Source organism: Apus apus, chromosome 7, assembly GCF_020740795.1.
Source record: "Apus apus isolate bApuApu2 chromosome 7, bApuApu2.pri.cur, whole genome shotgun sequence".
In the NCBI taxonomy this organism is placed as follows: domain Eukaryota; kingdom Metazoa; phylum Chordata; class Aves; order Apodiformes; family Apodidae; genus Apus; species Apus apus.
In genome coordinates, this window is record NC_067288.1 from 22211531 (window position 1) to 22233394 (window position 21864).

General features: G+C 41.7%; 1 protein-coding gene across 2 annotated transcripts in view; it reads right to left on the minus strand.

The window, feature by feature from the left end:
- Nucleotides 1-407: 407 nt before the first annotated feature.
- Nucleotides 408-21864, minus strand: part of PIK3R3 (phosphoinositide-3-kinase regulatory subunit 3) — a 77670-nt gene continuing 56213 nt past the window's right edge. For both annotated transcript variants that reach the window (XM_051625166.1, XM_051625167.1), the window contains 9 exons: nucleotides 17835-17946; nucleotides 15421-15519; nucleotides 13805-13985; nucleotides 12846-12971; nucleotides 11938-12080; nucleotides 10629-10805; nucleotides 9758-9832; nucleotides 9206-9376; nucleotides 408-7803 (listed from right to left, as the gene is read on the minus strand). In XM_051625166.1, the coding sequence (XP_051481126.1) occupies nucleotides 7602-7803; nucleotides 9206-9376; nucleotides 9758-9832; nucleotides 10629-10805; nucleotides 11938-12080; nucleotides 12846-12971; nucleotides 13805-13985; nucleotides 15421-15519; nucleotides 17835-17946 (1286 nt within the window). In that variant the 3' untranslated portion in view covers nucleotides 408-7601. The remainder of the gene's footprint in view (nucleotides 7804-9205; nucleotides 9377-9757; nucleotides 9833-10628; nucleotides 10806-11937; nucleotides 12081-12845; nucleotides 12972-13804; nucleotides 13986-15420; nucleotides 15520-17834; nucleotides 17947-21864) is intronic.

Genomic DNA, 21864 nt, shown 5'->3' on the forward strand with positions numbered 1-21864 from the left:
AAATCAAGGATCTAAGCAGATCAATCCAGGGGAGCTGGGCCTTTCAGAAGGCTCCTTTAGCACCACAGCCTCCCTCTCCCCCAGCACCAGGAGCAGCGTCACCGAACGTGGCTTTCCCTGATGGCAGAGGAAGCAACGAGGCGTGCAGGAACGTTGCTGATGGCTCCTGCTCGCTCTGCAGACACTGTGAAAGGAACAGAGGGAAAGGCTCCATCAAGGAGTGCACGTGTGCTACGTGTATTCCTCCCTTGTCTCAGCCCCGAGAGGCTTTTGGGGGCCTGGCTGCTTCAGCTCCAGCCCAGAGCCATTTGGATCTCTGGGAGTCTTTTTTTAAAGCCTCTGGTAAAGATGATGCTCGTGGCCTCGGCCAGGAGACACAAACACAGCTAACACCACGACAGCCTGACCACACTGCAGTTCTGAATTTATTAGAAACAGCTGTCAGTACATCCTTCTAAAACATTACATGTCAATGTGCTTTATTGCAATTTTTTATTGCATTTTTTTTCTTTTTTTTTTTTTTTTTTTAAATCTAGAGCAAGTAGGCCCAGGATGCTTAGTGTCTGGGATTTAAAAGCCCAACCATCTAGTTAAAGAAAGTACAGCAAAATTGTAACACACCTGGTGACAAGTACAGTGCTGCATTACTGAGCTAGAAACTACAGGATGACTTGTCTGAAAACACTAACATACAATTGGTTTCCTTATGAAGCAGTTTGTTTCTTTTTTTTTTTTTTTAAGTTAAACTACATTAATTCCTTTTTTTTCTTTTTTTTTTTTTTTTTTTTTTTTTCTTTTTTGACTACACCATAAACGACAGAAGAACAGGTTTTACACAAATAACAAACAAGAGTACCAAAGTTACATGCTGGAGTTCACCTGGAAAACCAAAATAATTCGATAGCTTCTGGAGAAGCAGTTTCTTAATAGATGCAGTTTCCCTTAAAGAAAATAGAAGTCAAAGAAAAGCAGAAACATTAATGCAAAGGTTGTACAAAGGAGTGTGCTGTTATTTCAGCCCTCGATATAAGATCAAACACCCACTCATGCTTTACACTGAACCACACCTTATACAAAGAGTCCACTCACAAAGGGACACGTACCAACACCACCCATTGCACATCAGCTCTGGACAAGGAGGCCTTGGGGGGCTACTGAAACGTGCAAACGGTCATTGCATCTCACAGGAGAGCAAGAGGGTTTCTTTTGCTAAACCTTGGCTTGGGACAAAGTTGAATGCTTTGTCCTAGAGTAAGTAACACCCCAATTCAGTTCAGTTTACAAATAGAGTAGTAGCACCCCAAGGAAATCCAGAGTTCAGCGTTTCAGAAGCACGTACGCAAGATGAACACAATAAACTCCTTTTCATTTGACAAAAACAAACCCAACTCTGCCTAAACTCATGGCAGAATGTGCTAACAGTGACTTTTGTTTTTATTTTTAAGGGGCAGTGCCACTTACAGCTAATGCATATAAATGTGTACATGAATATATTTTACATATATCTATATACATACAGTACATATACACACACGCACGCGCACACGCACACAGATGATGCAGACCACTACAATCCCATGGTGCAATAAACAGCCAGATATACAAAATCAACAGGTTTCATCAAACACATCTTTGCTGGATGTAGAAGTCACTCACAAAAACAAAACAGACCAAAACCCCAACCAACCAACCAAACATAACCCCCCCCCCAGCACCCGATAGAGTCCAGCTGGTCCCAGCATCCTCCAGCTCCCCTGAAGCAACAAGACTGATGCCTGGGGAGATGGGGACAGGGCATGATATTCACCCTTGGATACTTTTTTCCTCTTTGGATGGCCTCATTTATACAGACAATCCCAAGCTTCTTGCTATGCACTCTTGGCAAGTGCCCGGGCACAGTGCTGCTGAACACTGGGGTAGGGGGTCTCAGCCCCCTCATGTGCCAAGGCTGGACTCACAGAAGCAATCCCAAAGGAAGGTGGTGGATGGGGGCATCAAATTAAAGCTGCTTTTTCTAATACAGGTTGATCAATGAGGTGTCTTTTTGTTTTTTTATCAGTAAGGGCCTGTTCTTACTTTTTTTTTTTTTTGCCTCCGAACCTCATATTACATTTTTAAAAGGCAAATTTTAGAATAAATGGTGAGTCTAGTCATAAAATACAGTGAGTCGAGGCCAATAGCAATTAAAAAAAAATATGCAAATTCTGCACTAATTGTATGGAGCCAGCCCCAAAGACCAGCACTACAAGCACTGCCATCATCTAAATGGTTAATGAGCTGAAGTTCCCTGTCTGCCCCTGTGAACAAACAGGAAGGAGCTGAAAAGATTTCAAGAGAGATTTTTTTTTCCCCCTTCCCATTTGGTGGAAAGTATTTCTGCCCACAGAATGCAAGATTCACAAAAATGTTGGACAAACTTCATCTGACCCCATCCAAAGCTACTTCTCACGCAGTGCTTTGCTAGCCAAGCTGCTTAATGAACAGGCCCATGTTTATCTGGGCTAGTCACTTGGTTCCCTTCTCCTGGCTGCACATGTTGTGCCCGGGGAAACGAGGGAATCAGCAAAGTTCCTGTCCAATATAGAATGAGGAGCAGCTCCTAAAAACTTCTCTAACTATCTGCTTGCACACATATTTAAGGAGAGCACAACCAATTATTCCAAAGGGAAGGGTCAGCTCTGGCATCTCCTCTTTCTTTTGGGGTTCAAGGTGCTGGTGCTATGTCATGGTCTGTCTACTGCTCCAGCAAAAGACAACCAGAGGGAAGCTTTGGGAAGCTGACCCTCTTTAAAGCTGTCTGCTTTGAACACTGAATTTGAGCAAGCCTAATCCCCCTCCCCTCACAGCATCTTTGTTCTTTGGGAATGTTATTTTGATTCTGTTGTTCCAAAAGCAGAGATTGCAAATCAACACAAGGAAACTTGCATGTAAGAAAATCTGATTTAAAACATGATCTAAACAAAACAACCCCCAACCCATTGTAGTGCTTTGTAAACCTGCTTGTAAACCCTCTGAACCTGCCTCTTACCCCACCAGCAGTACCTGTTTCATGTCTGCACAATGCAGCAAGCATACCAGACTCACTAACATTTCAGATTTTTATTCCCTGTTAGTGTAACAAAAATAAAAAACAAACAGACATTCAAAAACAGAAGTGAGATTGTTCAAGTACCAAATAAGGGGCTTTTCCAAACTTCAGGTGTGACACTCCTATAGCTATTCTGCTGTTTTAAAACAGCCACAGCACTCAGTTATGGACCTGGTGCCACCCAAGCCTGCAGAGAGCCCAGGATTTGGGGCAACCAAGACCCTCCTCCTTCCCCTGTCCTACCCAAAACAGCACTAAGTGTCAGCGTTCATTTCCACAGTGCCCATTACAGTTGCCTGGCTTTGCAAAGGACAAACTTTGATTTTTGCCCTGCTGCGACTTGGATTCAGGTAGGATTAAATACAAGCTCTTTTCCTGGGAATGGTTTTTGGTTGTGGAAGTCTTGCTTACACTAGTGTTAGTGAGAAAAGAATCAGGCCAATCACATTAAATGGAAAGCTTCTTTACCATCTGCCACATCAAGAGAGATGGGTGTGGAAAGGGCATTTGATTTTTGGCATGAGTCAGAGGGCTGTACTGGGTATAACTCTGGATTGCAACTACCAGTGGTGCAAAGCAGCTGCCTTGTCCACTGCTTCTGAGAATTAAAAAAACCCAACGAATTACAATGCCCAAATCTAGAGCACTCCAGTATCAGAAGGGGACTGATCACATATTAGTGCTTCACACACTAGTGAAGGGTCTGTCAGGACATCTCTCTGTTTCTAGGTTGGTTCATCCTGTTCTGAGTTATTACTGGTAATCAATAAAGAAACTAGTGGGAAAAGATTTATTACTTACTAACTTCAAAAACATGGCACTCATGGCTGATGCAATGGGGCCAATGGCAACTGTGGAAGTAGACCTGATTTCCATCCATAACCATACAAAATACTGAATCACCCCTGATCCCTGCAAATATATTTCAAAACAGATTAGAAGAAACTGTGCATATTTGAGTTTCAACTTCCCCCACCCCCATTTAACACTGTGCAAAAGTTATTTAACTCTACATATATATTTAATACAATATGGGTCAATGAGATCAGTACTCCTCTAACCGCAGTCTGGTAACAGACAGCTGCTCCAACAGTGACACTATTTCCCCCTCTTTCCTCCCGATGTTTTGACTCTTGAAACAAAAACCTTCTCACATCTTACTGTTTGAAACGAACTTGAGTTCCTTTGTTTTGCCTTTATGTTCACGTTTCCTGTATTTCTTTTAGGCTTAACAGCTGCTTTTTGAACTAGGGTCTAATCCTGCACCTCACAGGCCCACTTCTGATTTCTCAGTCATGCAAGTGTAGAACAGCTCCTGGAAGCCACGGGTTTCCTCACAGGTCTAATGCTACTGAGCAAACAGAATAAGGCTGAGCACAGTGAGCACAGTGAGCACAGCAGGACTGAGCCCTTGCCACACGGATCACACCGGCTACATGTGTCAGGCAGCTTTATTCCCATTTTCATTTGTCCTACAAGTGCAAAACGAATGCAAAAAGGATCTGTGCAATGGCATGTGAGAGTCAAACGGGACCAACTGTAGCAGCTGGGACTTCAGGTGCCTAAAGCAAACACAAAGAGGCACAAGGCCTCGGAGAGACTGCTGAGGAGAACGGAGCCAAATATGAGGAATATGGGCAGAGTCTGCCCACAGCCCTGACCTGAAGGTTTGGCAATGCAGAATTTCACAGAAAGCTTCAAGATGGCTTATTGGCTCCAAGTGCATCACTCACAGCAAATACATCACCTGCGATTAGCAAAGAGATCTCAGAGAGCAAGGGGCCCAACTCACTCACACCACTAGAAAGCCAAGCTACCTTCACAGACGCCAATGGAATTACACTGTATTTACCTTGGCAGAGCCAGGGCTGGAGCCTGGACCAAGACCTCACAGGATCAGTCAGATTCCACTACTGGGAGACTTCAGACAGTCCTGCTTTGCTATCCCACTGCTGTCAGTGCTGTGAGGGTGTGCCAGGATTTATGAGCCTGAAAGCAGACCTGTGTTTGTTTAAAATAAAACCAAGCCCTATCTAAAAATGGGGCCGATGTGAAACACTTGGGCCAGGTTGTCCCTGTCACAGAAACAGGGATCAGAAATATGTACCCTATCAGCCTCAAACATTAACACTAAGTAGAGGAGAGTCCAGCAAGACTGCAAAGGCAGAGGAAACAATCAGACACTCCTCTTGCACAGGTTTTTCCACAGGCACAAGGCACCTGGCTATCATTTGTGCCTTTGAACTGATTTCTCTCATCCAGCATTTGGACTCAGCCCAGCACCAAGGGAATGTTAGATGGATGAGAGGTGTGAGAATGACAGCTTTACAGCTACCAGATTAGAACTGCAGATTATCCAAGCTGTAGGGCAAGTTTCTTTAAAAAGAAAAATTTCCATGTCCATATACCACTGAGGAATCCATTTGAGATTTTCACTAAGACCAAAGACTACATCTTGTTTTTCCTATCCAAGAGGAAATGGGAGAGAAGGGACACGTGAGATGTGGGTCACTTTGACATAGCACCTTGCCTGAATTTTCTTCTTCTCTCACCCAGTTTTAGGTAAATTTTGTAGTGTTTCATTTGATTAGGAAAGTGTCATCTACAGAATTCTTTACCTGAAGATTGCACTCTGGCTGATTAGAAAGTGCCTGGGATGCATCGGGGTCATTAGTGCAAAATGAAACATCTCACAGGCATGCCAGGCAACCAGACTACCCTTCCTGCAAGGGCTGTCAGTGCTCCACTTCCCTGCTTGCAAATTCCCAACATTCAATGAAATAATACTTCCAGCATAAACATCAAACATCAACAAACCTGGCACTCACTAATGCCCAGGCATTACAGAACAAAACCCCATTTGAACAGGAAATAAGCCCCTGGGTCAGAAGCAGGTCTAGAGCATTCTCAGACCTGCACAACTGTCTGCTTCCTGTCCTGCACAATGGGCCCATTGGAAGGGAACTGCTTCCAGTAATGGGAACAAAAGTAACTTTCAAGGTTGCACACTGAACAATCACTTTGCCAGTTGTGCTTTGATGCCAAGAAGTTCAGTTTGCCAATTTTAGCTCTTTTTCATTTTAGAAGCTTAAGGAATGGAAATAAGCTGCTTTGTATATTTACCAGGGAGGGGATTTATTGGATGACTGCTGTACTTGATGAAGCCCAGGACTACCCACTCCAGTATTTGACAGCAGCTCTTGCCAACGATGGTACCAGACATCAAAAACTGAGTGCAGCTCTCTTCCCTTCTTGTGTTTTGCATCATGTCCAAAATAACTACAAGGGAATTTAGATTATACCAGTGTAAAATCTTGCTTGGCTGCAGTGGTGTGAGGGTTCAGAACCTAGCTTGCAAAGAACAACCCAGAGGAGATCTATAATTAGCATGCTCACTGCTATACAACTGGAAATGACTACACTTCATGAAAGCATTTGGTACAACAAGCCATCCAGAAGCATTTGATTGCACCTACCTCTTCTATACCAAAATCAAGTGTTACAAGAGCCTGTCATTGTTCAGCAAGAGAACTACAACAGGTGAGTGCAAGCTTCATTCTAGTTTACATTCTGAAGCACAGTATCATTACAAATAAAAAACAGAATCCCAAGCTAAGGAATGGGAGGAAGGGGGGGGTGAAGAAAGAAGAGAGTGAGCAATTACATCAGGTCAAACAAATTTAGTGTTTTGAAGCCACACAAAGTTTAGCTTTTCCTTTTATTTGTTTCAAGTTTTGGTGTAGAAAGTATGTGCAGATGCTAATGCAACCTTCCCGTAAGTGCTCAGTCTGGCAACAAACAAAGTTTTGGTGTGTTCAATTTGGTTATAAACGTTTCCTTTAAGTGAAGACCTGTAGTGCCATCGAACCCAAAACTTTGTTACTGTTGGCAATAAAATAAAGCAACTTTTCTTTACAAGAGTTTTTCCATTTAAATAAAAACCTGAAGCTTTCCCATAATTCCTTTGGTCTTCTCTCACCAAATTCCATGCTACCTCAAGACAAGCCCTCTTTTGGAAGTTTGGCTGAATCGCAGTGAAGCTCCTAAAATTAACAGAGAAGAATTGCTGTGGTAGAGCTTCCCCCCCTAGTTTCTTGGGAGTTTAAGACTGAAAGACATTACTGATGCCTCCAACAGAGGCTTCAAATTGTCTCTACAAGAACAAGAGAAAACAAAATCCAATTAGAAGTTCCTCTGAAGGTGCCTGGCAAAAAATTATCTCCATAAATCGATGTTTCGCTTCCAGTATTTTTGTATGTATTGTGTTGAGTTTATTCCCCTCATAAGGAAACACAAGTATCAGTGTAAAAGCACAGCTGAGCTTTTAAGGTAGCACCAGGACACCTACACCCAAGTTGTCATCTTGTTGCTGCTAGGCCTCTTTTTGATTCACATTCACAGAATCACTTCTTGTGCAAAACAAGCAGTCTAAGGAGAAAGAATGCCCTCCAAGTTCTAATAAAAATTGTAGAAAAGAATCCAAGATAGCCAACACTTTCCTCCTCCCCCAAATTTATCTGCAGAGAGAGGGGGGCATCTGTGCGTAGACAGGATAAGCAAGCCTGACATTTAGGGAATCATTGTGTTGGACAAGGGATGTCTGCTGGTAATGAAGAACCAAATCCTTCAGTGTGCTGTACAGGTTATATGGTTCTGCAAACCCATAACCTCTTGGAGTGCTGTAGATCACACAGTGTTTCACTTCTCCATCAGCTCTGCAAGGAAAAGAAACAGGAGAGTTTAACATCAAAGGACAAACCCAAAGTGACAGTCTATTAACAATTAACTAATGCAGCAACCCTGCCAGTCACTAAATTATATCATGGAGGACCCAGTAGATGCAAGTAGAGGAGATTAATATAGTCTGTGAAGAAACAGTGCTTCAGGGCATGCAATTAAATATTCTCGCATAATAATCCACATAAGAGGCCTCTTCTATCTATTGTACTCAATTCCCTCCTGCATTGCTCTCCAATTGCTTCTTGGGAAAAGAAGTCAAGAGCTTAACCAAGAAGATAAGCACCTGAAGTCAGCTAAGACTTTGGGCTCAACTTGTCTGGAAACTTTTCCACTACGTGAAGAAGCCAAAACCCACAAATTCTTAGGACGAACAGAGTATTTCATGAAATGCAGCACTAACTTGAGCCTGCGGGTTTTTTTCATGTTAAGCATGGCATGGGTTCAAGTCAGTTCATTATCTGAAGTCATAGTGACTGAGTCCCTAACTTGGCAAGCAGTTACTGCAACACGGCATTTCCAAAGCTGCTAGAAAAACCTAGCTGCCAGAAAGATCAAGTAGTATGTAATCCCTGTACTGGAGCCTATTGCAATCCAAGTCACATGTAGGAACAGGTTATGTGATGCCCTCCCTTTGCTAGCTTGTAGTATGATACCAACCAAGCAAAGGTATCTGATGACCCCATCACTGCAGTGACTCTGACAGTGTCTTCAGCATGGCAGATACAACAATCTTTAGTTACCTTGAGGTGATATACCTTCACATATTCATTTCTCAGACTTGCTTTCAGAAGCAATTAACCTCATGTGAAATAAATCAGTGAAAGCCATTTTGCACTCCAGAACAGGCCTGAAGGATTTTGAGATAATGGAATCGAAGTATTTCTGACCTCCATTACACCATCATAAAATGAAGTGAAACACAAGAAATCAATGCAAGGCTGTGTGGATGTCATAAGGCCTGCTGCTCACAAATAATGTCTTCTCTGAAGCACCACTGTTATCTTAAACATACAAGAGAAAGCATCTAGAACTGGCCATGTCTGGAAATGGAATGTTACGGTTCTACAGGCCTGTTTTTCTTCTTCCCATGTGTTTGTTGGCAGGGAGGAATATGGGAGAATTTGGCCTTAATTTACTTATGATTGTAGAGCTTCAAGTTGGAATACTGGAGAATTTTATACTAGCTACTGTGGTGACTGAAGAGGCTGCTAGAATTACAGTTATTGCATGTTCAAACTACATTTTATCAAAGCTTTTACCATGCTAGACTTCCTACAAACATGCAAAACATTCCGATGGGGAGGCCTAGGCTACCAACATAAAGAGCTGTGGTAGATATTTACTGAATAGTTAGGGCAAAAAGGAAAACAGGCTTACACCACAGAACAAGCATAACATCCTTTCTTGCTACTCTCTCGAATTAAAAATGCTCCATCAGGTTTTCCACAGAGCAAGTCTTCTGCTTGGATACGGTTGAGATCCCCTACAAACCAAGTTTTTTCATCATGATGTGGCAGGTTTTCATCTTCTTCATTCACAAAATATGGGCTGAAAGAAAGGATAAAGTTGCTAATTTAATCACTGGTCAGTAAAAGAGTCAATAAGCAGAGTAATTTATTCTTGCAGAAAGCATTCAAAGAAATACCGTGACAAATTCCAACTGGGAAATCAGGTTCCTAAGGGACATATATTAAAGGCTTCAACTTAGAACTTAGTTGTTCCAACTCCGTTTAATCCTAAATGCTTCAACAGAGTTGCTGCCTCATATGGCATACAGTTCCCCCAGAGAATTTCTCCCATTTTCTGCAGTCGTTCCTTTTTCTACAGTCCTTTACCAAGAAATTGTGTTTCATGTTACCAATCCCCACAAGATAAAACACTTATTAATGGAACACTTCTTAATAAAATCATATATATAATGACACTTACTCATCAATATTTTCATTTTTGATCCCCAGCCAGTCGTTTATTCGCTTCTGTCTCACCCCTTTATGATTGAGCCACCTGCCAGAATAAGAGAGCACCCATATGTTACCTCAGAGCACATGTACAGGTTTTCTTACTGAGCAAGCTGAAGCTTAATCACAAGGCCCCACAAAGAAACAGTCAGGAGCTTAATTTGTTCTCCAGTAGCAAAAGCCATAGAAGGCAACAGATTCCCTAAGTGTGATTCCTTGCATCATCTTCTGAGATGCCTCCTTTACTGGACACAGTAAGAAGAAACCTCTCAAATGGAGAAAGAGGAGGGTAGAAGTACTGCCTTGGCACAATGCAGTCCAGAAAGGAAGCAGAATACAAATTGTGACAGCTGCCTGTGCCTCTTGGGAAAATAAAATGCCACTGGCTTCTTCTAACCTCCTAATGACACCTTCTGAGATAGTGTGTTCCACTCTGTCTTCTGCTAGAACCCTAGTGCATTAAAGTCCAGCCCAAGGACATTAGCAGCTGGGTGACATGGGTGTCGGTGAATCAAAGATGGGTACGAATAACATCTGCCACACCTAGCACAGAAAGTACTAATCTCAGACAGCAGACACAGGTTTTGTTTATAACTCATTTATCGTAAGTATTTTCTTTACAGGAGTTGCAGAATGTGCCCTAGTTGTGGCAGACATTTAAGTAATGAAGTCATGAAGAGGCCAACCCATTACTCAGATGTCCCATGCCAGCATGTAGTACCTTCACCCTCACAGAACTTTGGTTATGAAAAGCAAATTAAATTCACATTATCCTAATGGAAACAGTCATTAATCAGGTTCATCAGAGACACTATTCTGAGGTACAGATCAGGCTTACTTACACCAGATACTGATCTCTGATTTTGCGGAGCTGAATTAGGTCAGGCTTGATACTATTCATTTTCTTATCAGTCTCCCTGTTGTCCAGAGCTTGTTTCTTCAAATCCTGTTCCAGGCGCATTTTACTATCATGGATCTCACCCAGGCGGGATTTTAATTTTTCATAGTTCATCATTATCCTGCAGACAAGTGTAATATTTGAGAGGTGAGGTCAAACCAGTCTGGAAGGATTGAGCCTTTCCAGTAGCACTTTTATATAGAGTATCACCAGAACTACTGTAACAGCAGCTCCTTTCTTTGACCACCTCATTTTAACATGAAAATTGCTGTAAAAGTGCCAGAAAAGACCTCTTGCCAGAAGGCCTCCTACCCTTTTGCATAGTTTGAACCCTCAGTTTACATTTTTGTCTGGCAGAGATGCAGAAACAAAATATCTCCAGAAGGGTAAGCTAGGACAGGCTCCTCCTTCTCTGTCAGATTCACTTTTTGGTATAGTAATTATGCAATTCCACCACAGGTATCAGTACCAGCAAGATTTCAAATGCAGACTTCAATTACTGGTCAAGAGCTACTAGGAGCTGACACTGTGTTATTCAATATTAGTTTGCATGTTGATACAATTCAGGAAAATAACATATTTCTCCTGGTAATTCTTTAGTCAAAATAAAGCACCACAATCACATAGTCAGATAATTACAGGTAACTGTCTTCAGTCTAAAAATTTCCTTGCTACCCTCCCATGATTCCTAAAGCACTGTATAAAGCTGGGTGTTCTACCTGGCATTTCTTCTAAGGCCTAGATACAGCTTTTTCTGCTGTCACCTTCACAGAAGGGCAACTTCAAATGAGGCCCTTCCTGAACTTCTGTTAGATGACCACTATCCACTAAGGAATAGTGGCAATTAAATACTGATCTTCTTTGAAAGTGACTAAAACTGACAGGACTATGAGATTTACCAGATCTATGTCCATTTTGCAGTTTACAAGTAAAGATTTTTCTGAATTACATTCTAAGCAAATCCAAATACAAGTGGGATAAACAAATGCAACTATTATTTCCTGATCCTCATCACAGTATCTCGATTTACTGAAGTTGAGAGAATAATCCAGAGATCTCCCATCTGTCCTGTCTACAATGCAATTCCCTGACAGAAGAGGGTTTAATGGAGGTTCGGACACCTTGGGCAAAAGTTTCAGAGAAAATACTGAGTTTGCCAGTGTTTTTTAGGAGGCAATATTGTATAAGAGAATTTTATGGGAGCATCAATGTGGACACTAGCTCTTCCTTGTAAGCAGGACTGGAGAGCCTACCGTTCGATCTCTTTGTCATTCCCCTCCCTGCGAAACCGCTCGATGTATTCTTTGCTGTATCGCTCCTGCGAGTGGCACTGCTCCTCAAATATCTTAATGGTTTCATTAAATGCTTCAATTGCAGTCCTCTTCATCTGAATTTCCTAGGTGAGGAAAGAGTCCTTCATCATTTGTTCGTGATACAGAGGACAACGCAAGACTCGATTACGGTCCCTTAAATTGACTGAGATGATGAACTTGTCTCCCCCCCCCCACAAGTCAAAATGTGATTAATCAGTTTGAAATTTAGTCAAATGTCTGCACAGAGTCAGGGAAGTACAGGGAAGTCTTACTCCCTGTAAATCTGCTCTCCTCCTGCTCTCTATTAGGCTGCAAACCCCTCAAATATTTGAGTCATATTTTCCATCTTAGTTTGCAGGAAGACTGCCAGCAAACCTCCTCCCCATATACGAAGTATCTGATTTTACAAGAAGCAGTCCAAATACTGTATTCACACTTCCTTAATGCATAATATCTGGTATCTGATTTGAACATGATTTCATAAAAACCTGGACAAACCCCTCTACACTTCTCACTGCAGCACAGAGCAGCTGGAAATACTCAGCAGGCAAGGAAGAAGTCTGCAGTGCAAAGCTTGTAGGGGATGGCCTTTTCCACTGCTCTACCTTATACTAGGAAGCTCAGCTCCTCTTTCTTCCTTGCACCTTCTCCAGGACTATTAGCAACAAGTAATATTCACTGTTACCATCAACTTCCAAACACCTTGTTCTATTCCAAAATTTACTAAGTGCTTTCCTTTTATTTTCTGACCTTGGACTGTCCTTATTAGCCAGAACAAGTTAAAATAATGTTCTTTACTTTTTAAACAAGAATAAACAAATTCTACAGATAGCTAAAGCAGAACCAACCTGTGATGTCCTGGTATATTCTTCATACAATTTGTCGTACTCTTTACTTTTTTCCTGATACTGAGCATGGTATTCTTGAAGCTTTTTACCTACTGCATCTATATTATCTTCTTTCACCAACTGATCCTGTACATACAAAAAACTATTCAGTCTTCAAGCAAGGCAGCTTTTCCTTAAGATTATGCATTAGTTCACTTTAGCATTTTACAGCCATTAGCATCACTTGTATAATCTGGTTTCTACAGAACACAAAACACCATAGTTAAAATCCCTCTTCCTCCATGCAACAAATTTACAGTTTACAGACAGTAGGAACTGGAGCTACGAGACAACAAGAACTATGCCAAAATCCTAAGCTTCCAAAACACACTACAGCTTAGGTCCAGGATTCCTATCCTCTGTTGGAGAAAGGAGGAAGTGAATTACTTGAAATCTGGTTTAATATCAGAGTAATTTTTTTCTGAAAAGCTCTGCAGTTCTTTTTTTTGTTAATGCAGGACAATGTTGCAGCCTGCTAAATAAAAGCTTTAAAAATAGGATTGAAAAATTTAATGTCTATGCACAGTGCAAGCAACTGCAGGGCTTACATGTGCTTCAGGGGCAGCTCTGGCTAGAACAGTGCCCTGTGGGGCCAAGAGGGTCCAAGGGGGGTGGGGGGGGGAAAAGAGCTCAAGTCTGCTGCATGTCACAGGGTTTTACTTCTCTATTGGACAGCTCAGATGGAGACTGGAAACTTTACAAAATGAAGCAGCTTAAATGGCTAGACAATTTGGAAGATCCATTATTATGAGCTAAGTGAAGTAAAATGTGAAAATTAACCTTTTTTTTCAGTTTTCAAAAAAACCCCAACAAACCAAAACACCCATCAGGCTTCACACAGAGAAAACAAAACAATATACACATTTGCAATTCTTCTCTTGTCTGCACTAATAGCTATTGGGGTCTGTTGAAGATCTTACCTGCTGGTACCGAGACACTGGATACATCAACTTCACATCAAGCTTTGGGTTATACTGAGCAAGAGACTCATTCCGGTAGTGGTTAATCAGTTCCACAACTGAATTAAATGTCAGTGGATCAGAAAAGCCATATTTTCCATCCCGATGATAGATCTTTATCAGTTTATTGTTGCCACCCTTCCTGTAAAGCCGTACAGTAAATTTAGAAGTTTTACTGTGTACCTCCTATCTCTCTTGAACACTAATACTGCCAGCAAAGACACTGGTGAGGTTCCTGGGCAAGTGGCTTTGACACTGCACACCTTCATAGCAATTCTCTACATCCTACCAAATGTTTTTAGTTTAGGAGTCAATACACACAGAATTATCAGCAGATATTATCTGAACAGGAGCAAAGCCCCAAAGTAAATTAGTTCTGGAGGCCGCTTATGGTATTTAAGACCTAGCTTGGCCAGAAGTTTCACAAGGGAAAAGGAGGATGCTGAGGGCTGAATGAAGGAGCCAGGTGAAAACCCAAACCCACAATTTCCTGCAATTTGGGCCATTAATAGTATATAACTGAGAATACATTTATACAGTGATTAACAAATCTTTTGAGTTATGGATACTGATACAGGATACATGAACCTAAACAAAAGCCTTTGAGGATTACAAGATGGCTGTAAGTTCAGGACTTTACATTATCCAGATTTATACATTCTAACACTTTCCACAAATATAATGTTTGTTTATTTATTTATTTATTTTTCACCAACAGACTGTTTAGATAATATCCTGTCCTTCCTGCACTCTCAATTTTGGTTCTTAAAGACATCCAGAAAAATAAGCAAGTCATGCCAGATATTAGTGCACAGGTTGCGAACTTCAAGGCAGAAGTCAAAGCAGAATTTTACACTACCCTTGGGATCAAACCTGCCATGAAGAAAACAGAATTCCATGGCAAGATCAAATATCTATCATATCATAGGAACTTCCAGGGGTGAGGTCCAGAGGCAGTGGCTTATGCACGTCACCTGATTGTTTCTAGCAAACCCCGCTGGGAGCCTGGCAGAAGCAAGTGGCTGGACAGGCTGGGCTAGGCACCAGCAGCCTGTCACATGAGGTCTGCTGTCTTAACTGCAGTAGACAGGGCTGGGGCAGCTCTGGGAAGTCTGCCACTTGCAGGCAATTTTAATGAAGAAAGGAACATGGCTCCAGTTCCATTATTTCCCAAATTTTAGATCAGAAAGCACAAGATACTCTTTTTACAAAGACACTGCGTTCAGTTCCCCAGAGCTGCATGCTGATGAGATATTCAACACACTCCCATCAATCAAAGCCCTAGTTTACAAATACCTTTTACTTTACCAGTTCTGAAACTATGAAGCACTACTGAGTGATCCCCTCCCTGAGTCCCATGTAATATACATAGAGATCTGTCCAGTACTGTTTAGTGAGGGACAGCATTCAATGCACAGAACAAAACCAACTATCAGACCTGGCTATTTATTTGCTTACTCTGTGATCTGCAGTACCTTTGGGAACATTTCTGAACTCTACACAGCCACTACTGACACTGCTATAGCAATTACCTCCTCAGGGTTTTACTACATGGACCACAACTGCTCAATGCCTACCGTAATGTCAGAGTGTAGTCTCCCTGCATCTTGGTTGATGCATCACGCACCAGGAATGTTCCATCTGGCATGTCTCGTAATTTGTCATTTACTTCTTCCCTGGAGAATGGAAAGGAAGGCCAAATGAGATGTGTAAAGGACATGATCATCTTTGCCACAATTATCAATACTGGAATCAGTAACACCAGTGTGCGTAAGAAGTTCCATCTTTAAAATATCAGGCAAATCTTCTTTCACACTCAGGCCTCCAGTCTTTCAAGGCCACCTAAAGCAAGCTTGAACTTGTGTAGTTATACTAAAAAATAGCAGCTGCAGTCAACTGCCACTTCGGAAGCAGTCTCTGTTTAAGCAACAGTAGCAGCTGTGTCTCAAAGTTCACAGCCTTTCCCTGTAATCTGCTCAGGTTTTAAAGTCTACACTGGAAACAAGTGCCCTTTGAGAAGCCAGTCCTGACCTCTTAAGACATGGGCTCTAGCATCATAGCTCAAAGGTGCCTAGAGTTTAGCACAGTTCTAGTCTCAAGAGATTCATTATTGGCTTAACTCTGATCTTATTTACAGTAGTTTTAAACCACTACAACCTTGCTAGCTTCAGAGCAATTTTTCCTTATTTACAACTGAAGCAAAAGGATACTCAGTCCAGATCTTTAACCTAAACAAAAAAAAAAATCTTCTAATACAAGTGAATACCTGTAAGCATTAGGAAAATTATTTCAGCTGAATAGTTAAGTGTCTTACCAGGCTTGACCACTTAATTCTGATTACATATCTCACTTTATAACAGCTCCCTCACAGACACACTAAGCACTTTTTAATACAATCACTTGGAAACTAAAGTTTATCAGGTAGCCTCAACATTATCTAAGTGTGGTAGAAAGCTTGCTTGAATCATACAAAGAAAAACCAACAGCAGCTTTTTTTGTTCAAATACTAAGGAACAAATATATTCCTACAAAACAGTCTTAGTTTTGATTATCTACAGGAAAACCATTATGTTCGTAAAACTGACTCCTGTTAAACATCACATGCATATCTGCTTCTCCTCTCAGAACATTTTACAGATTGGACCCAGTTAACTGGATGGCCTTCTCCTTTTTGAATGGATACATATGCTCTAAGGGCTTGGGCTTATACCTTCACTTTGCATGCTGGAGCTCATGACAAGATTTTCAGCACAAGTTCTTGACTGAAGAACAAGGCTCCTGCCCTGACAGCTCAATGCCACCCATGCTTGCTGGCTGTCAAATTAAGGTCATGAACAATTCCATCTTTACGTGGCATGCGTATCACATTTTAATCTAATAAAGCCACTTCAATGTGATTTGTACTGAATTACCTCTTGCCATCACGTGCACTGTTAATTGAGGAAGAAATCCACAGTCAATAAACTTATTTCAATATCGAGCAGCTTTAAACAAACCCTGCCTAGTGGCTTTTGTGATCAGGTTTTGCCACTCTGCTTCCCTTTAGAATTAAAAGAAAAAGATCACTGCCGAGGCCCTTCAAAAGCAAGATCTATGTGGATTTGCTTTATAAAGATAAGGGCAGTACAATAAAGATATGAAAACTTTATTTCCCCTCTCAGAACTTCAGTGATACTGTGGCAAACACATTGTTCTTGCCTCTATCTGACAAATTGTTTCAAAGTACTATGTGCACAAGTTTGAGCAATTCCTGATCACACTCCCAGCAAGCTTATGTTCCCCTTAGAGTTCCAAATTCTGGCCTCTTCAGAAGTGCCTTAAGAGGGAAAAAGATGACTGGACACTTCAGTTCTATTATGCAATTCACTGTCTGAACCTCACCCAAGCCATCTATTTTCTCAAGCATATAAAAATGGTTTCCACAAGAGGTAAAACTTAATTTATTTGGTAGGTGTCTTTATCATCTGCTCAGCACAGCTGGTGATGGTTAGCATTTGTAAGAGCTATTTTTATACCACCACGTAATAGAAATCAATACAGACGCAATTTTAACCAAATGTTAGAGAAACCAAAAATAAGAAAGCAACTCCTTCTATTCTGAGCAAGCCTCCTACTGAAAGTTTGCTGAACTGCATGCACCCCAGCACTGCATGCTTACAGAACCTTATTAGCTAACACATTCAGAAGCACTTTTCTTTTGAATTAAATACTTTACTCTTTTTCAAAGACTTTGTGTAGCTGGAGGAATATGGAAAGCCAAAATAACTGTCACCAACACTGGCAATATCTGCGCCAGAACAGTAAAAACTTGAATGCAAGTCCTGAACCCAGTGGAATACTTGTATTTAGGTGCTTTGCCAAGTAGAGTCCTGAAGCATTTCCCTCCTGTAAAATGCTGCCTGAAATAGGCATGTTCCTTTCCTCTTGAAGTCTAACAAGCTTAATCTATTTTTAATAACATATACTAATACATTCTAGCAATATGGCTTACCTTGAGATGTCTCCCCAGTACCACTCCGCTTCCTGCAGAGAGAAACTGGAATTGTCCTTCATTCCATTCGTATTGACTGGAGTAATTGGTTTGGGGGGTTTTGGAGGAAGAGCTGAAAATTAAGAACAGATTAGAGAGAGGTAAGCAGGGGAACATAAACCCTAAACTGTTTATGAAATACAACAGAAAAAAAGTGCGAGAAAATGTGCATCTTGAACTTCGATTTCAAGCTCTCTCCAAATACATGGAATTTGTAATTTTTTAAAAAAATTTTGAAGTCAACAGCTGCACCATGATCTTGGATTTCCTAGTACTCAAACCAAAGATGCTTCAGGGAGGGGAAAGGGAAGGAGTAAGAGGAAACATAAAATTTTGTTAAAAGGAACACTGGCTCAGGCAGGACTACAAGGACAATCACTGCCTAAACTTCCAAACAAGTTACAAAGGTGTATTGTGTTTGAAAGCCACAGATCCAAGGTTCATACTAGATTTGTTATTTAGGCCCCTGTTAGGAACAATAGCTATGACTCTGAATACTACAGGACCTGAGGTGATAAAGGAAGGGGAAAGGGGACATTAGGTCATTACTGGAGTGCCTGCTCCACTTTACATAGCTGGAATGTTTACCACAGGAAAGGGGATGCTACAAATCCCCCAAAGACAGGCAGAACTGCCCATCCAACTGCCTATACCTGCTCAGAATTCCCCTATTCTGAATTATAGGCAAACAGACTTTTACTTCTTTTCTCAAAATTGGCTACACAATGTAAGGACATACAACCCACTCAAGTTCTTTCTGTTTGTTCAGTTTTTGCTCAAACAACTTTATCCAGTCTTGAACGGAAGCCCAATATCAGGAGTAATTCAGCAGCCACAGGCACACTCATGTATTGCTGGAGACTTGTCTGTCAGCAGAAATGCACTACACTACTTCCTTTGAGAAAGATGTCTTGAGTGCTCTCCCTTGCTCCCAAAAGTTGGATGCTTCATCACCAACACTGCCACCGAGCAGGAGCATTTTTCAGGCATTTAATGAGACAGAGCATTTTACAGGGACAGGTTACATTTGAATTCAGAGTAAGAAAGCAGCTACACACATTGATTTGCTACTAGCACATTTTTAAGTCAGCCCCTGAACATCTGTGCTCCCAGCCCTGTGCCCTGGCCATCAGATTACACAAGCACCAGTGAGCAGGCCTGACACGCTGACAGCAGCCATCTTTCAGATGCACAGTCCCAGTGTACAAGCAGATTTAAAAAAAGAAAAAAGAAGAAAAAAAAAGAGCAGAAAGAAGATTTTGATCTCTAGCTCCAGTGCAGAATGGCTTAACGCTGAGAGGTGTGCAGCTTGGCACCCTCCCTCTGCTCACCTCCGAGCCACACCTCCCACATTAAAGAAGAGAAAACAGTGTTCCAACTGCAGTTCCAAATACCATTTCATGTTGAATATCTGACACAGTAACTTCACTGTTCTCAGACAAACCAGTAGATACTTTAATCGAGCCAATCTAAACTAAATCTGAACCTTGACCCAGACGTTTGCACCCTGGGGTTGCTGACCAAACACCTGATTCAGATAGCAGCATTCATTCTGTGGGACTGAGCATTAAACTGTAGCATACAGGTTCTTTTTATGGGCTGAGCTGGAAACTTTCAGGTGTGCACATATCTGGTGAGGCAATAACAGGTCTTGTTATAAAAAGAAGGTGAAAACCTTTGGATTCAGTGAAGTAGCTTCCTGGTTAGGAGGCTTCAGTTACTCCTAGCTCAACTACTACAGTTGTTTGTATAGCACCTAAATATTTGTACAAAGCACCATTGAGAGCAGGACTCAGTTCTAACCCTGCTTTGCTTGAAGCTCCCAGCCCCATCCTACTTTTGCAGGGTCAGAGGAGCATCCATCCAGGTTAAGCCTGCAGTGTCAATTACATTTACTGTGTCCAATGCTGTTCCATCTTCCCCATTCAAAATTCCTAAGTTAGGAAACATCTTCAGGTCCTCTCTCCTCCCCACCTCACATCTGGGCTGTGCTACCCCTGTGTACCCTAAGCAAGCCACAGGACATGGCAGTAAATCCAAGTTCAGAAAACCTGTAGATGTTCTGATCTACTCCAGAATTTTTTGTAGATTCTGAGTCATCAACAAGGACATGAAGATTCATGTGAAACACACACATCAGTGTGGAGAATTCTTAGAAAACCATCCCAGCACCAGCAATTTCACTGGGCCTTGCAAGCTAAGGCTTGGACATATAAAAAACTTAAAAACTTCAACGTATTTTACAGTGTAAAGCCTGTTTTACACTGTTAATAGGGGCTTTCCAGAAGAGGTTTTCAAGTATTCTCTAGAGTACTTGAGTACTTCTCTAGCCCTCCTTGTAAGATTAAGTCTTGCTCCTTTATATACTGTGGAATTATTTAGCAGCTTTGTTAGGGCTCATTCCAAAGCACTGGGCACTGAAAAGCAAATTAACAAAGAAAGGTAAGGAAGGGGAGTCTGGCATATGGACACAGAGCACTAGAAACTACACCAAGTATCCTTACTACAGGTGGGATTTTTCCTTCTTTCCCTTAATGGGTAAGTATCAGTTCTCACTATCAGGGGGTTGTCTGCAGAACTTTATTCTGCATGAGAAAACTGGAAGGAAATTCTTCCAGAGAGAAGAATAAGGCTTGGAACAGTTCCTGTAAAACCTGACTCATGGAAGCCAGTCCTTTTCACAAAAGGCTTTTGAAAAATGCTTTTTAATAGCTTGCACATTTTAAAAATACAAAAGTATTTGCAAGGGTGGATCCTGTTTCCAGAGAGCTATGGATCTAATTCTTTACTTTCAATTCTTTGAGCTCTTTGAGTCATAATAGATTTTCCCCTGTACTGGATACACAGCCAGCCCCTCGCTATTGGTTTGCCTGCAGACTAACATGCCCATCCATGTCAATGTTTCATGGCTATCCTCTCAGCCTGATCTGACTGTAGTTTAAACCAAACAGCCCAGAACCTGTGATGACACAAGGGAAGCATTTTGTAATAGCATGCCAGGCCTACTGTTACAGAGCAGTATTCACCCTACTGCTGCTGCTCTTATAACACTGGGACATTGGTTTGCTAGAAGAGGCATCCTAAAATAGTTTTCACTAGTACCTAGATAGTACTAATCACCTTGCTAAGATAAATACCGAGATATAGAAAGACAGTCTTTAATTAAAGAGTTTACAGATATATATATTTTTTTTTAAATCCAGTTTTATATACCTTACCTGGTGAACATCAGAGAGCTAAAATCCTACAGTTAAGTAAAATAAGGCTGGCTTGAAGTCAACAGAAATGCTTTCAAGAGCAGCCGTGTTTCTTTCCATGTCACTAGATCCAATTCTGATCTAGCCACAGGCACAATCTTAATTTATCTCAAAACAAACTCTGATTAAAGTGAACCATCCTGATGGTTTCTTGCCTCCTTTTTCCTGGGAGAGGGAGAACACTGATCACAAGTGATTAACAGCACAATGCATCTATCTGTTCTAATAAAGAACTTGTTAGCACCAGACGTGCAAGCATCCTTCCCTACCACGTCTATAGGACAGCTTTACGGCATGTAACTTTCCAAAGGGACCAGCTCAGCTGGACTCTTCCACTCTTGCACGAGAGAGATCAGGTTCAGCCCTGAGCAACCGCCAGCAGGCAGCAACGCGGGCAGGCTGGCTCTCCCTCACGCACTAGCGGACATCTCCGGTTTTCCTTTCTCTAGCAACTCCAGTCCCCTTTTTTCCATCTCCCCCAGGCAGCCTAGCTTGAGCTAAATCCCAGTCCCAGATCTGTGTCACTTAGAAGGCAGGAAATGAAAACGAGCTGGCGATGGCGTGTAGGCGGCGGCAGCCAATGCGCCAGGCCCGCCATCGGATGTAGCTGCCAGCAGGGCCGAGGCTGCTGTGCCGGCTCCAGCAGGTACCTCCAGCCCAGCTGCTCTGCAGGTCCTTGGAGAGAAAAGCCCATTGATTAGGCTTTGCCAAGGTAATTTTTCTGATGCTTTCTT